The sequence below is a fragment of the Musca autumnalis genome, unplaced genomic scaffold, assembly GCF_047663935.1.
Source record: "Musca autumnalis isolate F117 unplaced genomic scaffold, ASM4766393v1 scaffold_4, whole genome shotgun sequence".
Classification (NCBI taxonomy): Eukaryota; Metazoa; Arthropoda; class Insecta; order Diptera; family Muscidae; genus Musca; species Musca autumnalis.
Window position 1 is genome coordinate 65,701,290 of NW_027411977.1, and position 19,089 is coordinate 65,720,378.

Here is a 19,089-nt window from a genome sequence, read left to right on the forward strand (position 1 = left end):
AGAAAAAATGATAGACATCCGTGGGTAATTGCAGAAGTTATGCCCGTTAGCAGGTGAAATTCAGGAATGACATTTTTTTCTATAGTTGCCGTTATAAAAAGCTTTACGAAATGAAGAGGAAAAAGCCTATTGGTGATGCACAGTCGATCCACTTGTTTGTGCGGTTCACGATGTTCTTGAAGCAACTTTAAATGGAAGGTGTTTACACCTGGGAAGTTTTTGCGGATTCTGAAACTACAATGTTCATAGATGAGAAAAAAACAAACAAAAAATCGACATTTTTAGGTGTGTGTTAGGTTTTCACTATTTTGCTTGGAAACCGCATGTCCTATCGAAATAGGACTAAAGAAAATGTTGTAGCCGTGAAAATTCTCTACAAGATTGACCTTTACGATAATTTCGTAGGTTTTACCGTTATTGAGATATAGAAGTTGAAATTGGGACTATGCATTTACTCAATGCAATTATAAAACAATATCATACATGGTGCGCCTTCACTAACTTCAAGTGAAAACCGCTTAAACCTAGGAAGTTTTTGCTGATTTTGAAACAACAATGTTCATAGGTGAGAAAAATCCAAAAACAAGAAAAAATTTCTCGACGGATTTTTAAATAAATTGCGGTCAAATTTCACATTTTTAGGCTTATTTTAGGTTTTTGCGACTTTGCTTGGGAACCGCAAACTAGGTCCAACATTTGGCCTTCGTAATATTTTGCCTAAACTTAGTTTAAGTTCGAAGATGATCCATATCGGTCCACTCCTTCAGATACTTTTCCCACAAAAGTTCAAAAATGTTCGGAAAAATTGTGCGGACGATAACTCTTGAAGGGAATGGCCGATTTGGTCCATACTTAACACATCGGAATATATCTACCAGCTATAAATCAGGTTCGAATATGGACTATATTTGTCCACTCCTTCGGGTATCTCCCACCCAAATTTCGGATATGTTCACTTTGGGGCCTGCTCTCGAATCACTTTGATTTTTCCTGAAGCCACTTGCATTCACTGTCCCCCTTTACGATGATACACGATTTTTTCAGGGGCAAGTAAATACTTCCTGAGCAAATAGTCCCAAAGTTGTAAAAATCCCTATGTGTAGTGGCTAGAACACTGGTCAACCGATTTTGTCATATTTTGTCCAAACTTAGTTCCAGTTCGAAGATGAACAATACCGGTCCACAACTTCCAGTACTTTCCCCCAAAATTTTAAAAATGTTACTGAAATGGTATGCGCGATACACTTTCTTGAACGGGGTAACCAATTTGGTCCATACTTTGGATCAAGTTTGTCCAAATTTAGTTTAACTTCTAAAAGGGCCCATATTGGTCCTGTCTTTAAGGTACCTTCCCTGCAAAAGTTCAACATTTTTGTTTAAGTGCAGTTTAGGGTCCCGTTCGAAGATCTTTTGGAAATGTATAGCGATGCTTGTGGTCCTGTTTACAACGATATTATGTTTTCCGTGGACAAGTTCATGTTTCCTGGCATACCGGTCCAAATGTTATACGATGACCCACTGAAACGACTGGTGGGTACGATATCTATCGAAAAGATATTACTCCCAAAATAAGATCCACTTTCATAATGAACTATGTCGGTCCATTTCTTCAAGTACCTCCTTCGCAAAAAGGGCCACAAAATTCTGAAAAGTCCCCAACTACATTCGATCTGTCCGTAGATGAAAGTTTCAATTCACATAGGCTAAGGGTATATCTCTGCCGTCTGATACTTTTTTACTTGTTTATACCCTCAGCCTTTAGGCTAGAAAGGGTATATATATACACTTTCACACGGGCAAAATATGCCTCATCGAAATAATGGTTTTAGACCCCAAGTATGTTTGGACAAAATGTGTTTCAGAAAATTTGGAGTTGATTTAGCAATGTCCGTCCATCTGTCTGTCTGTTTGGCTGGCTGGTGCGCACGATAACTCTCGAACGGATGAACCGATTCGGTTCAAATTTTGGCTTTCGTAATATTTTGTCCAAACTTAGTATAAGTTCAAAGATGAGCTATATCCTTCCTTCCGGTACCTCCCCCACAAAAGTTCTAAAATGTTCGGAAAATTTGTGGGCACGATAACTCTTGAAGGGAGTAACCGGTTTGGTCCATACTTTGCACATCGTGAAATTTCTACCAGCCTTAGATGAGGTTCCAATATGGACTCAATCGGCCCACTTCTTCGGGTACCTCCCACACAAAATTTCGGACAAGTTCAGTTTAGGACCTGCCCTCGAATCGCTTTGATTTTTGTTGCAACAACTTGTATTCACTTCCCCCCATACGACAGTACAAGCTTCATCAGGGGCAAGTCCATACTTCCCGAGAAATGGCCGGAAAGGTGCAACAAGCCCGTATGGCACCTTGTGTAGTGGTAGGAGCGCAAGATAACTCTCGAACGGATCTGTCGATTCGGTCCAAAATTTGGCGTTCGTAATATTTTATCAAAACATAGTTTAAATTCGATATATCGGTCCACTCCTTCAGGTACCTCCCCCACAAAACTTCAGAAATGTTCGGAAAATTTTTGCGATAACTCTTGAAGGGAGTGACCGATGTAATTCATACTTTGCACATCCTAATATATCTACCAGATATAGATCAGGTTCGAATATGGACTAAATTTGTCTACTCCTTCTGGTACCTCTCACACAAAATTTCGGATAAGTTCACTTTAAGACTTGCTCTCGAATCACTTTGAGTTTTGTTGAAGCGATTTGCATTCGCTACCTCCATTACGACGGTAAAAGTGTTTTCAGGTGCAAGTCCATATTTCTTGCGAAAACAGCCCGAAAGGTGTAAAAACCCCTATGTCACCATATGTGGCGGTCGGAGAACACGATAATTCTCGAACTGTTCAACCGATTTGGTCCAACATTTAGTCTTCGTCATATTATATCCAAACTTAATCACATGGGCAATACCGGTCCACAACTTTCGCTACTTCTCCCCAATATTTAAAAATATCACTTTGTATCTCCTAATATTTTATCAAAATTTAGTTTAACTTCTAAAATGGCCCATATCGGTCGTTCCTAAGAGTACCTGCCCTACATAAGTTCAACATTTGTGTCTTAGTGCAGTTAATTCTTATTCCACATTGTTGTCGGCAAGTTCAAATGTCCAAAAAGGGCCAAATTCTGAAGAGACCTGAAATATATTCGATCTGTTCGGAGGTAAAAGTTTCGCTTCACATTGGCTGAGGATATATATCTGTCGGCAAAGCCGACTGATACTTTTTTACATGTTTATACCCTCAGCCTTTAGGCTTAAGAGGGTATTTACACTTTGATACGACCAAAAATGTGCCTCATCGAAATAATGGTTTTAGACCCCAAGTATGTTTGTACGATATCCGTTTCAGACACTTTTGAGTAGATCTAGCAATGTCCGTCCGTCTGTCTGTCTGTCTGTCCGTCTGTCTGGCTGGCTGGTGCGCACGATAACTCTCGAACGGATCAATCGATTCGGTTCAAATTTTGGGTATCGGAATATTTTGTCCAGATTTGATTTAAGTTCGAAGATGGGCCATTTAGGTCCACTCCTTCAGGTACCTCCCCCACAAAAGTTCAAAAATGTTCGGAAAACTTGTGGGCATGATAACTCTTGAAGGGAATGACCGATTTGGTCCATATTTTGTATAGCGTAAACTTTCTACCAGAGTAATGTGAGGTTCCAATATGGTCTCAATAGGTCTACTCCTTCGGGTACCTCCCACACAACATTTCGGAAAATTTCAGTTTAGGACCATCTCTCGAATCGCTTTGATTTTTGTTGCAACAACTTGTATTCACTTCCCCCACACGAGGGTTTAAGTTTCATCAGGTGCAAATCCATACTTCCTGAGAAAATGGCCGGAAAGGTGCAAAAAGCCCCTATGACACCTTGTGTATTGGTTGGAGCGCAAGATAACCTTCCAAGAGATCAGTCGATTCGATCCAAAATTTGGCCTTCGTAATATTTTATCAAAACATAGTTTAAATTCGAAGATGGGCTCTATCGGTCCACTGCTTCAGGTACCTCCACCACAAAAGTTCGAAAATGTTCGGAAAGTTTGTGTGCAATATAACTCTTAAAGGGAGTGACCGATTTGGTCCATACTTTGTACAGCGTAAACTTTCTACCAGAGTAATGTGAAGTTCCAATATAGTCTCAATAAGTCCACTCCTTCGGGTACCTCCCACACAAAATTTCGGATAAGTTCACTTTAAGACCTGATATCGAATTACTTTGATTTTTGTTGAAGCAACTTGCATTCGCTGCCTCAATTACGATGGTAAAAGATTTTTTAGGGGCAAGTCCATACTTCTTGAGCAAACAGCCCTAAGAGTGTAAAAACCCCCTATGGCACCATATGATGTGGCTGGAGATCCACTTCCATAACGGTCAATGTCGTTCCATTCCTTTTAGTATCTCCTCCTCAAAACTTTTAATCTTTTATCCTAATCAACATTTTTGTAGGCTCAAACGGCCAAAATTTGTAAAACCCCCTAAATACATACTTATTTTGGAAACAAAAAATATTTCAATGTACATAGGCTGAGGGTATATCTCTGTCGGCAAAGCCGACTGATACTTTTTTACTTGTTTTTTTTTTTTACTTTTACCTCCTTCTTCAACATCAAGTATAACATTTTAGAACGCGTATTAATTTCGCAATATTTTAAATGTATTTACTGGCACGAAAATTGTAGGTTGTTCTCACTACAAAAAATATTAGTCAAATGTTCCGATTTCTGGAGCTATTATTAAGAAGAACCCGTTCGATTAAAACAAAAAGTAATATATTTTTAAAAACTTCCATGTCATAGTTGGCAAAAGTTTGACGTTAAGGTTTTTTTTTTTTTTTGTTTTGCCAACGTCTACAACCACTGTGTGATGGTCGGATAATATTCAGATGTCGGAATGGACAAATAAACTAATGTGTAGAAAAATTCAAAGTTGTATTATTTGCGAATATCTTGGCTTCTAGTAAAGGTATTCGAATGGCAAGGCATATCAATGGAAGAAGGAAATATCACCTTTACCTTTGCCAACCTACGAAGTTGGTCAAACAAGGGAGATATCACAATAGTCGGTAATGCATGCAATTTTTCCAATTTTTTGTTTGTTGTCACCCTTCAGGTCGCAATTTTGATCGGATCGTCACGAATTGTTGGTGGCTACTGGTTAAGTTAAGAGGAAGAAGCATATTGAGTTTGTTGATAATCCGACAATACGCGTAGTCCCTAAATAAATGTTTGCCAGAGAAAAGCTTATGTAACGGGGTAGTGGTGTAGGGTATCACATAATCAGCTCCGTCCCGACCATAGCACTTGCTCACTTGTTATTCTTGAAATAATAAAATACATTTGACCGCAATTGTGGTAATCTTTCTCTACTGTTTGTTTTTAATATAAAAATATACTTAATTAAAATATAAAATATGTTGATAAAACGCCAAGTGCAGTGACAATTATAAATTTAGCTAGTTTCGTTACGACTTCCTACTACATGTACATACATATCGTTGGGGGCAATAAAATGAACTCAATAACAATACTCGTATTATCAGTACTAGTGCTTTCGAAATGCATAATCGCCCGCAAAGACAGATTCCATTTTGTCGATAGTCACCCTTCAAGGGGTGGAGTTGAAAAATACCTCTTGTATTTGGTAGATTTGAAAGCAATATACAGTTATGAACAATCTAAAGCTCAGTGTTTAAAATTACACATGACAAATAATCCCCTATTGACAACGAATTTTGTAAAAACCATAATGAAGGAAGGCAAATACATCAACTTATTATAATTTTAATAAAATAGTGAATATTAAAAAATGTCTTATTTTTTCAGAATTGTGGATACCCTGGACACCATTTACTGCAAATGTAGTGACAATTTATCAAATGGGCTTGAAGCAGGTTAAAGAACCAGAAATACAAAGCCGCCAAATGGGTTTTGTGTGTGCCATAGAATTGCAAGGTGCATTTGTTAGTTATCACAATGGAACATCCAGACAATACGATTATATTCCAGTATATTGTTTCCCCCAAACAAAAGTGAATGCGTCAAGATTGAAGGATTGGCCTATAGTAGCTTGTGTTCTTATGTATCAAGGAAATCTGCGTTAGTGTTACCTGTATTAATTTTACTATAAATGCAGAAAAAGTAGTTCAAATCTTTTATATTAAAATGTTAGGCGTAGTCACAACAATAGAATTTGTAGTGGGATCAGTTGTCCATTATGTTTGGTGAACATGATCATTAATCAGCCAAAAATAAATCATTCGGTTTTTCCGCAGTAAAAAAACTACGTCTTTATGATGAAAAAAAAAAATAAAAACCGTTTATTAATTATTCTGATCAACGCCATTTTTGTTTCACTTGATTTTTGTGTTGTCTTTAACTAAAATTGGTTCATCGTTTCCAACTTTCATTTTTGAAATATAGCCTGAATGTATACGCGTTTTTTACGCATATTTTCATTATCCCTGTACACAAAAAAATATTTCTTGTTGTGAGTAATAAGTGAGTGATTGACTGGCAATTCGGAATGTGGGTTGTTGTTGGTGCATGGAGGAAAGATAAGGTACGATTTTTTAAAAATTCGTACTGGTAGGGTACAACAAGTGTCAAAAGTTACTTAATTCTTTACCGTGTAAATTACATAAATATATACACTTCACAACGGTTAACTACCTTTCATAAAATTCCAAAAAATTGAGGCAGTTATGCGGGAAAGGCAGTTACGAAAATCCCGCCTAACTGCCTCATGTGGGTAGTTACAAAAATCTCATCTCAGCTTTACAAAATATGGCAACAATTAGAACATAATGGCCAAAAAACAAAACGGTCTATAGTAAAAAAGTCTAAAAACATAAAAGTTATATTATTTAATCAATAAGAAATGTAGTCATCAGTGTGAATAACACCATAACATAACGCTGGACATCTTCATCACAATTCACGTAGTCGTCGAAATTGATTTTCTCATAAATACACCATTACTTACTTACTTACTTAGCTGGCCCATTACAGAACATTTGTTCTATAGGCCGAACTAAGAAAAGATCTCCAATTTTCTCTATTTGTTGCTTCGCTTTCTGGAATACCGCGCATTTTCATCTCATCATCCACTTGTTTGCGCCATCTATTCCTTGGCCTGCAAATTCTGCGTGCACCGCCAAGCTGTCCGTGTTTATACGCCTTTTTAGCGGGTTCATCATCGCTCATTCTTATGATATGGCCTAGCCAACGCAATCGCTGCATCTCGATACGTTTAGCAATATTGATGTCGTTGTATAGCAGATACAGCTCGTGGTTCATGCGACGTCGATATTCACCGTCAACCCAGATTGGTCCGTAGATCTTTCGAAGAATTTTTCTCTCAAACACACCAAGCACTGCCATGTCTGCTTGCGCAAGTACCCAGGCTTCGGAGCCATACATCAGCATGGGTAGTATCAGTGTTTTGTAGAGCGTTATTTTTGTTTGACGAGATGTGACTTTGTTTTTAAACTGCTTACTTAAACCAAAGTAGCATCTGTTGGCCAATACAATTCTTCTTTTTATTTCACAACTGATTTCGTTTGTTGTGTTTACGGAGGTGCCGAGGTAGACGAAGTCTTTTACTACCTCAATATTATAGGAACCAACTTCCATAGTCGGTCCGAGCTCAATGGACGCATTGCGCATCGACACCATCAACTTGGTCTTCTCACCGTTTACCGCCAGACCCACTTTAGCAGATTCTTCTTCTTCGACCTTCATAAAGGTATCAGTTGCTTCTTTTACTGATCGGCCCATGATGTCTATATCATCAGCATAAGCAAGTAACATGTGACTGTTGGTGTAGATTGTGCCATTTCTTTTGACGTTTGCCTCTCGTATAACCTTTTCTAGCAGGATGTTAAAGAGATCACACGAAAGGCTGTCTCCTTGTCTGAAACCTCTTTTGGTACCAAACTCTTCGGAGAGGTTCTTTCCTATTTTAACTGAGGACCTCGTCTCAGTTAAAGTCATTTTGCAAAGCCGGATGAGCTTTGCGGGGATACCAAATTCAGACATGGCTTGGAATACATTTGAACGCAGCGGGCTGTCGAAGGCTGCTTTATAATTGACAAAAAGGTGGTAGGTGTCGATCTGCATCTCTTGGGTCTTCTCCAGGGTTTGCCGCAGAGTAAATATATGGTCAATGGTGGACTTGCCAGGTCTAAAGCCGCATTGGTATGGTCCAATTATCTCGTTGACCATAGGCTTTAGTCGTTCGCACAATATCCCTGACACGATCTTGTAGGCAATAGGGAGTAGACTTATGCCCCTATAGTTAGAGCATACAGTCTTATCTCCCTTCTTGTGGACGGGCACAGGATACTAGCTGATGAATACACCTTATCAGCGTGTCGCCTCCGGTTTTGTACAGCTCGGCTGGTAAGCCATCGGCTCCTGCTGCCTTATTATTCTTCAGCCGATTTATTGCTGTCTTTACCTCATCTTGGCTGGGCGGTATACATTCAATACCATCTTCTGGGAATGGGACTGTGCTATCTTTGTCGTCTTCGCTGCTGTTGGATACCAACAGTTTTAAAAAATGCTCTTTCCATATCCTGAGTACACTATCTGTATCAGTTACCTTGCCTGTACCAAAGCCATCAGTTTGATGCTTGACTCTTTGATGGAATTTTCGGACTTCATTCTGGCTCCTGTACATCTCGATTTTTTCACACTCCCGCTTTTCCATCTCTCTCTTTTTCTTGCGGATAAGACGTTTCTGTTCTCTCCTTTTCTCCCGATATCTCTCTCGTGATACTGATTGTAAAGTAGCCCTATATGCCGCATTTTTCTCTTCGGTGGCAGCACGACACTCCTGGTCATACCATGAATTCCTTTGTGGAGGTCTCTGGAATCCAAGTATGGATTTTGCGGCTGTTTGCATGGAGTGGGCAATATTTTGCCATTGTGTTGTTATGTTATCGGGACAAGGAGTGCTCGCGTTAAGCAATTGGGCTAGTTGAGTGGAATATGCTGTGGCTATCTGTTGTGTTTGCAGCCTATCAATGTCCAACTTCTGCGTTGTGTCTGTTCGTGCTTTATTTGCAACGTTTAGACGGGTACGTACGTTTACTGCAACAAGGTAGTGGTCCGAATCAATGTTTGCGCCTCGGAACGATCGTACATCCAACACGATCGATGAATGTCTTCCATCTATCACAACATGATCAATTTGATAACTTGTTCTTTGATCTGGAGACAGCCAGGTGCCCTTATGAATATCGAGATGATTAAATCTGGTACTGCTAACTACCATGCAAAGTCTATCAGCCTCATACCATTGTCAGATGTCTCACTGTGGAGACTGAATTTCCCGACTGTTGGGCCAAAGATATTCTCCTTTCCAATTTTGGCATTAAAATCGCCTAGAATGATTTTAATGTCATGGGCAGGGCAACTGTCATATGTTTCTTCTAAGCGCTCGTAAAATATATCTTTGGTCTGTTCATCATTTTCTTCAGTGGGAGCATGAGCGCAAATAAAGCTGATGTTGAAGAATTTAGCTTTTATTCGAATTGCTGCAAGTCTTTTATTCACTGGGGTGAAGCTGGATACCAGATGTTTTAGTCTCCGACTAACTACGAATCCGCAACCAAACTCATGCTTTACGTCATGACAGCTATAATACAGTGCGTCACCTTTAGGTGTTGTTGTGATGCCTTTCCCAATCCATCGTATTTCCTGTATGGCAGTAATATCGGCCTTGTACTTTTCAAGTACGTCTGCCAATGCGAAGACTGCACCTTCTCTATAAAGAGTGCGAACATTCCAGGTGCAGATTCGCAGATCATGGTCCTTAAAACGTTTGCGGGGTTCGTCAACTTTAGAGGGGTTTGTTTTTCTTTTCTTTCCTTTTTTCATAGTAGGCTGTTTTTTTCTAGGGGAGGGTTTCTAACCCGACGCCCAAACCCAAGTTTTTAACGTTCTTATGGGTGAACGCGCGGCATAAATACACCAGTGCGGGTAATAAACCGAGAAAAACATTATTAACTGTTCTTTTTGGGAAAATATTTGACGGGCAAATATCCGCATTGGGTACTTATAGAAAAGTAGTTAAGAGGGACAGTTTGAACTCATTTATATGAAAAAAGTTTGGGGATTCAGATTGTGAGGCAATTAAAAGGGAAAGGCTGTTAAGCAGAGAGGTAAATAAGTGGGGTGCAGTGTAGTTAAATTTTGCAACAAGATTTTTTTTAACTTTATAATAATTAATATATGGGGATTTCTGAGTGAAATCGGACAATTTTTCAAGATGAAGTTTTTGATTCCCTTTATTTTTTGCTGTGGTGATGCTGCTCATTAGAAAAACATTTTTGTACATTTTCAGATTGTGTTGGGCTAACGGTTCCACAGATATCGCGTCTTGAAAAAGTCAAATTCTGTAACAACATGCAAAGAAATACTCATAACTTCTTTGATATTGGTCCAATTTGAAAAAAAACTTTTTTTTTGTATGTTTTGTTGTTTTATAAGCTATTAAATAAAAAATAGCAAAAAAAACTTTACAGTGGGCTTGGAAGCTATTTTCGCGATTTAATATTTAAAATCAATTTTAAAGATGTTCAATCCCTTCGATTTTCTTTAAAAATATTTTTGTATTGAACTACGTTCAATTACAAAAATTTTAAGTTCTATGTGGTAATGGGGTTCGGACTTTTTCTGAATGTTTTAAAATTTGTCAATGCAATTTTTCCTCAATACCTTTGTCCAAAATTTGTATTTCCTGTATTTTTGAAGCTAAGAGTACATATTTATCATTATATATTATATATTTATAATAAAAAATAGAAAAAATGCACAATGGGCTTTAATGGAATTTTCGCTGATGCATTTTCAAAATCGAAAAATGACGCAGTTTTTAAGATGTTTGAGATAAATTCATAAATATAAAATCAAAAACAAACATTTATAAATGAAACTTAATTTAAATTTTTTAACAAAATAATAAATTTTGCACAAAGGTATAAAGGAAAAATTAAATTTTTTTTGTTTGTTTTGTAATTGAATATAGTTTAATATAAAAATATTTAAAGAAAATCGAAGGGGTCGAACATCTTTAAAAATTGATTTTAAATATTAAATCGCGAAAATAGCACCCAAGCCCACTGTAAAGTTTTTTTTTTGCTATTTTTTATTTAATAGCTGATAAAACAGCAAAACATACAAAAAAAAGATTTTTCAAATTGGACCAATATTAAAGAAGTTATGAGTATTTCTTTGCATGTAGTTTTTACAGAATTTGACTTTTTCAAGGCGCGATATCTCTGGAACGGTTAGTCCAAAAAACTCTAAAAATATACTAAAATGTTTTGCTAATGAGCAGCATCACCGCAGCAAAAAATAAAGAAAATCAAAAACCTCATCTTGAAAAGGTGTCCGATTTCACTCAGAAATCCCCATATTCAAGTTTTTCCCAATTTTATGTATTTCGAGGGTTTGTAATTTAACAGAGTCTGTTGCCAGAGGTTACAAAAGCTAAATTCGGAAAATTGTAAATATTGGTCCATGTTTCGTAAAGAACAACGAAGACGCCCCATATGAGCTATTTTAAAGGCATTATTATCAGTTAAGATACTCTGCTCCTGCAAGGAATAGGTGGGTGAGCTTATATATAAAAGTATGTACTTTCATAAATGAAAGGAAACTTATTGTTTCTATTTACTTCAATGCAGTTCGTGGTGGAGGTTATAAAAGGTCGGCCCGGCCGAACTTAACGCGGCTCTTACTTTTTTTAATAATTTTTTTAGTCCTGTTCGTCGGTCTGTCTGGCTGGTGGCTACCATAACTATCAAACGAAGATACTGACTTTGTTCCAATCTGCGCACATCGCAAACTTCAATGAAGCTCGAAGATGCACTATATCGGATAACTCCTTCCGGTACTTTCCTTACAAGTGTTGAATATTTTCATGTTCTGTGGAGTTGATAGGCTGAAATTTATTCTGAAGGTGGTCTTTGTTATCTTGTAGAATCTGTAGAACATCGCAAACAGTGTTGCTGGTATTTTCAAATTCTTCAGATTGAAGAACTGCGCTAAATTAGCCGGTGACGAAGGCCTGCTACAGGGCAAGAGCCACCATGACTCTTCGGTCGCACCGCTTGTTCTAGTTGAGACCTCGACTGATATGCATGGATGTGCCGGGGGATTCTGCTGTGGGTGCTCCATAAACTCTCAGTTAAAATAACAATTCAGATCTTTTACTGTTACTCCGTCTTTCCTGCGTTCGAAAGTGATTTAACCGTTGCCCTTAAATTACGATGTCTTGTGTCAATGATCGTCTACCCGCCTCATCCGCTTGTGCTCACTTGCCTGTGTACTTCAAGAGTAAATTTACTAACTCTTGGGTCTTCAGGTTTCATATGACGTAGCTTATCACGCTCATTTCATAATCCCGTCGCCTATGCTGGGTAATTTCGGTTAATGTCGGGTAATCTCTTAATGGAGACGTTGATAGGAAGGCGCTGTGAACCAATGTAAACGACGAGCTACAAGGACACATTAGTTATCAGATCAATATTGGCGTGATTGCCTAGCACACGGAATGCCAAAACTAACGATAGTATCACACTTTACTGCTACCCCCATACATTCCATGTATGGTCGACAGTCCAGTCCAAGCGATACAGGTCTACACTGGACAGACTAGACAATTATCGAAAGGAATGACTTCAAACATAAGTCTAGTTACATTCCTTTAGGTATCACCTCTGCAACAATTCAACACTTTAGTGTTTTAATCCAGTTCGGATAGTATTAAAAAGTAATTTTTGTTGTAATAACCCAAATATGTTTATTAGAATATCGTTTTTAGGTATCTGAATCTGTTCCCTCTTTGCCCAGATTCAACAATTTCAACAGCTTAACATCAGGGGCAGGAGTAGAGCCTCTACAATCATCGTTGCTGGCAATAGAAAGGAAACCTGCAGGCACGATTTGCCTCTGATGGTATCCTCATCTGGCTCCAGTTGCGAGGCCACCCTGACAATTTTCAAATAACGATAAATTTAGGACACTTGACAAGTAATAAACTCCGGGATCACACAGTTGCACCATTAAGATACAGTGTGGATGATTTCACGTTTCGTATAACTTGCAATGTTGCACATTAAATTTGTTACTCTAGGGGTGCTCTATAAACTGTCAGTTAAAATAACAACCGGGTCGCTTCAGATCTGTCACTGTTAACCCATTAAAAGTAGCAGCCTTATTTCTTGCATTCGACAGAGATTTAACCGTTGCCGACAAACCACTATATCCGGTGTCAGTGATAGTCTACCCACCTTTTCTGCTTGTGCTCACTTGCCTGTGGACTTCAAGAGTAAATTTCCTAACTCTTGGGTCTTTAGGGTTCGTGGGACGAAGCTTATCACGCTCATTTCTTATTCTCGTCGCCTATGCCGGATAATTTCGGTTAATATCGGGTAGTCTCTTAATGGAGACGATGATAGGAAGGTGCTGTAACCTAAGGTAAACTACGGGCTACAAGGACACATCAGTTATCAGATCAATTTTGTCGTGATTGCATAGCACACTGAATGCCAAAACTCACGACAGTCCCTCACTTTACTGGTGATACAGGTCTATACTGTACAGACTGGTGTATTAGGAAGTTCAGAACTCCTCCCCAATCGTTAAACAAGATCCTTTCGCAAATAGGTGTAATCATCGCAAAGTTACAACGGTTGATTTTGAATGAAATAAATATGGTGAAACGTACAATACTTTTCACTTTGTTATTGTTTTGTTTGGTCCGGCTGCATTTTCCTCCGATCACAGCCGACAATTGGAGTCGAATTTACCATACATATCTGCCTGCTTGCCTGGCTGGTGTTCACGATAACTTTCAAGGGAGTGACCGATTTGGCTCTTAATTTGCACATCATAAAACATCCAAATTAGATAAAGTCCAAGATGACCTTTATTGCCCCATTCTTTCAGGTACCTCTCCCACAAACGTTTAAAAATGTTCGCATAAAATCAATTTAATGATTGCTTGATTACCGTTTTGAAATATTTACCGAAGGTATTTCTTACGGCGCTGATTTCAACGTTATAATTTTGTTAAGGAAGTCCCTACTTCCTGAAATATTTACCAAAAGCTCTAAATAACCTTAGAGGTACACAATAAATCACGAAGGAAGTAATTGACTTACTTAAATGAAGTTTGAGTGTGGACTTGGGGATTTTGTTCGTGTAGAGTGTGTGACATAATTAGGTCCACTGTTTCTATTGTTACGAAAATGTTGAGCAGAAGTATTCACTGTTTTCGATTTCTCAGTCTGAGGGTGAGGCCGTCATCTGTCGACTAGTCCGAATGCATGCTTTTTAATTATTTTTTTAAATTTATACAAATAAATACCACTTACCCTGAATTGGAACGCGGATCAACTTCTGGCCATGATAGACGTCTTTTGCAAAATGCTAGGGGTGGCCTTGGTGAAGGTTCTGCTTGTTGGGCTGGTGGATTTCGATTTCGAAACGATCCGGTGCGTGGTGGTGCCATGCATTCTAAAGCGCGAGATTGACGCCGTGAACTGACTGGGGTATTTGAGGCTGATGAAGTAGATGGAGCAGAAGTTGTGCCTGAGTTCATGGCTGCTGTTACACCGGGTGATGGCACAACTTTGGGATAACCTAGAAAAAGTGTAAATTGTTTAAAAACTCTAATGTTATACAATAATAATAAAAAAACTAATTAATTAAATTAATAAAAAAAATATTTTTTCCAAAGGTCCCCTTATCCTATTTAAGCTACCTCCCAATTTAAACTGCAAGACGCCAACATTGCTCCCTAATTGGGACATTTCTAATATAATCATTTGTAAGATTTTTTATTTTTTCAAAAGCTTCTTCTTTTTATTATTTTTTCATCCACCTAAAACAAATCTCTCGTTTCAATAATTAATTTAAATTTTATCTACAAAGAAATGTTATTTAAACGGACGAGTTGTTCTGTAAAGAGACAACCAGCGCACAAGAAATAAAAATCACAAAGAAAGGAGTTAATCATGAATTTTTAATTAAAAAAGTTTTCACTCCGACACTTGAGAATTCTGAAAAAAAAACAGCCTGAGCCTCTTTCATTATAAATCTGTAATGTCGACAAAAACAAAATGTTTTCTGTAACCTTTTCAAAGAACAAAACAAGAAAAAAATGAGCAGGACACAAATACCATATCAGTTAAGCCGACTCCATCAACTCATTCTAATTGTAACGAGGGAAGCAGAATAAAATCAAAGCATATAAATGTCATTACAAACGGAATTAGGAATTAATGAAAGGCGAATTAAAAATGTCGTGGAAGAGCGGCATAACAAAGAAGTATTCGTATTGACAATTTAAAATGAAAATATGCATAATTTCAGAGGCAGAGTTAAAGAAGTAAAACATAAAAATTCAAAATTATTAAAAATATGAGACGCGTGTATCGGTGTTTTTAAAGTTTCCATCGGGGAGTAACAAAAGTAGGCAGGTCAAATTTCGCCCATTTCTAATGACCCCATTGGTGAATTGCATGAGGGTTAAATTTTTTAACCAAAATATTTCCCTTGTCCTCCTCAGCAAAATCCAAGGATTCCAAGATATCTCAAATCGAATATAAAAAAACAAGTAAAAAAGACGGATACTTTTTTACCTGTTTGCCGACAGAGATATACCCTCAGCCTGTGTGGATAGAAATACTTTTTTCCCAAAAAAAAAAAACTTATGTATTTAGGCGGGTTTTCAAAATGTTGTCCGTATGCACCGACAAAAGTATGGATAGGATTAAAGCTCAAAAATTTGCGGGGATATCGATAGATAGGGCTTTTTTATCACAGTAGCCTGCGAAAAACATAATATAGCTATATTCGGTAATATATTCGGTTCGAGCCTTCCAGGCACTACATATCGTCGGTGTCATGCTTAAGTGTTCCATACGCCATTTGCCCGTTTTGAGATAATCGCATTTTAATGTTTTGCATCACAACTGTGTGGAGCTGACTAAAGCAAATATTTATATTTTTGACTTGAAATATTAATAATAGTATATAGAACATATTTGCAAAAATTTAGAGGAATATGTATTGGAATATAAAAGTTATAGAGACTTTTTTAAAAAAAGATTTTTTGTCGATTTGTTCCATATCCGCACTTATGACACAAATGTGAAATATTGTAAATCACATGGAACAAAGTGACAAAAAAAATTTCCATATTTGCCTCTATAAATTAAATACTTCTAAATTGAAAATTAAGATTCTGATTTTTGAAATGTGTTTTTAAACTTGTAAGTTTTCAAAATATTAATTTCTTAACTGAAAAAAGTTTATGCTTTTCTGTCGAGGCGTGGATATCTCGGAAACTGGAGCAGATAGGAGAAAGCCGACTAGAAATTCAGAAAGAGCATACCGGAAAACCTTAGAAACCACCTGTATCTCAAAAAGTCAAAAATGGCGTATGGAACACTTAAGCATGACACCGACGATATGGTGCCATAGGGGTTTTTTACAACTTTCGGGCTCTTTTCTCAAGAAGTATGGACTTGCCCCTGAAAAAATTTTTACTGCCTTTATTGAGATAGCCAATGCAAGTTGCTTCAACAAAAATCAAAGTGATTCGAGAGCAGGTTTTAAAGTGAATTTATACCAAAATTTTGTATGGGAGGTACCCGAAGGGGTGGACAAATATAGTCCATATTCGAACCTGATCTATATCTGGTAGATATTTTAGGACCAAATCGGTCACTCCCATCAAGAGTTATCGTGTGCACAATTTTTCCGAACATATTTGAACTTTTGTGGGGAGGTACCTGAAGGAGTGAAACGATATGACTTATCTTCGAACTTAAACTAAGTTTGCACAAAATATTACAAAGACCAAATTGTGGACCGAATCGGCAGATCCGTTCGAGAGTTATCTTGCGCTCCAACCACTACCCACGGTGTCATAGGTCTTTTTTGTACCTTTCAAGCTATTTTCTCAGGAAGTATGGACTTGCCCCTGATGAAGATTACACCGTTATATGGGGGCAGTAGATGCAAGTTGCTACAACAACAAGTAAAAAAGTATCAGTCGGCTTTGCCGACAGAGATATACCCTCAGCCTGTATATATTGAAACAATTTTTTCCCAAAAAACATATGTATTTAGGGGTTTTTATAAATTTTGGGAATTTGAACCGACAAAAATGTTCATTAGGATTAGGGATCAAAAGTTTTGCGGAGGAGATACTAAAAGGAATGGATCTACATTTCCCATTATGGAAGTGGATCTTCAGCCACTACATATGGTGCCATATGTGAGTTTTACACACTTTGGGATGTTCACTCACCCTGAAAAAACGTTTACCATCGTAATTGAGGCAGCGAATGCAAGTTGCTTCAACAAAAATCAAAGTGATTTGATAGCAGGTCTTAAATAAACTTAACCGAAATTTTGTGTGGGAGCTACCGGATGGATAGGACAAATATAGTCTAAATATGAACCTGATCTATATCAAGTAGATATATTAGGATGTGTAAAGTATGGACCAATTCGGCCACTCCCTTTAAGAGTTACCGTATGAACAAATTTTCCGAAAATTTTTGAACTTTTGTGGGGGAGGTATATGAAGGAGTGGACCGATATGGCTTATCTTCAAACTTAGACTATGTTTGGACAAAATATTACTAAGGCCAACTTTTGGACCGAATCGGCAGATCCGTTCTAGAGTTATCTTGCGCTCCAACCACCTCGCACGGCATCATAGGGTTTTTTTTTTTTGCAACTTTCAGGCTATATTCTCAGGAAGTATGGACTTGCCCCTAATGAAACTTGTACTGTCGTATGGAGGGCAGTGAATGCAAGCTGCTAAGACAAACATCACAGTGATTCGAGAGATGGCCCTAAACTGAACTTTTCCAAAATTTTGTGTGGGAGGTACTCGAAGGAGTGGGCTGATTGAGACCATATTGGAACCTCATCTTCCTCTTGTAGAATGTTTACGATATGGACCAAATCGGTTACTCCCTTCAAGAGTTATTGTGCGTACAAGTTTTGCGACAGTTTTTGAACATTTGTGGGGGAGGTACCTGAAGGAGTGGACCTATATGGCCCATCTTCGAACTTAAATCAAATCTGGACAAAATATTTCGATACCCAAAATTTGAACCGAATCGATTGATCCGTTTGAGAGTTATCGTGCGCACCAGCCAGCCAGACAGACGGACAGACAGACGGACGGACATTGCTAGATATACTCAAAATTGTCTGAAACGGATATCGTACAAACATACTTATGGTCTAAAACCATTATATCGATGAGGCACATTTTTGGTCGTATCAAAGTGTAAATACCCTCTTTAGCCTAAAGGCTGAGGGTATAAGAATCAGAGCGATTCTTGAACAGGCCCTAAACTGAACATTACCGAAATTTTTTGTGGGAAGTACCCGAAGGAGTGGACCGATTGAGTCTCGAAATTGTCAGTGAATTATAAGTATTTATACAAAAATTCATCTGACAACGCCACCTCCTTTTATATTTGGCCACCGTTTATTTGAACTCGCGACATAGCGCTGCGTTTTTTTGACGTTATGTGCCATTATCTCGGGAACTATGGACTTGCCCTGGAAAAAAATTACAATGACGTAACGGGGGCCGCACGAACATCCTGTTACAAAAAATTTCATAACGATTCGTGAGGTGTCACTAAACTGCACTTATTTTAAATTTTGTGTGCGAGGTACCTGAAGGAGTGGACCGATATAATCCATATTCGAACCTGATGAGGTAGGATTACCATATGAAATGTTTGGTTCAATTCGGTTACTCCCTTCAAGAGTTATCGTGAAAACAAGTTTTGCGACAATTTTTGAACATTTGTGGGGGAGGTACCTGAAGGAGTGGACCTATATGGCCCATCTTCGAACTTAAATCAAATCTGGACAAAATATTTCGATACCCAAAATTTGAACCAAATCGATTGATGCGTTTGAGAGTTATCGTGCGCACCAGCCAGCCAGACAGATAGACGGACATTGCTTGATCGACTCAAAATTGTCTGAAACGGATATCGTACAAACATACTTGGGGT

At 38.0% G+C, this 19,089-nt stretch overlaps 1 protein-coding gene across 2 annotated transcripts in view; it reads right to left on the reverse strand.

Moving 5' to 3' along the window:
- unc-13-4A (BAI1 associated protein 3) overlaps positions 1-19,089 on the reverse strand; it is a 595,010-nt gene that overhangs the window by 124,066 nt on the left and 451,855 nt on the right. For both annotated transcript variants that reach the window (XM_073987488.1, XM_073987489.1), the window contains one exon: positions 14,404-14,671. In XM_073987488.1, the coding sequence (XP_073843589.1) occupies positions 14,404-14,671 (268 nt within the window). The remainder of the gene's footprint in view (positions 1-14,403; positions 14,672-19,089) is intronic.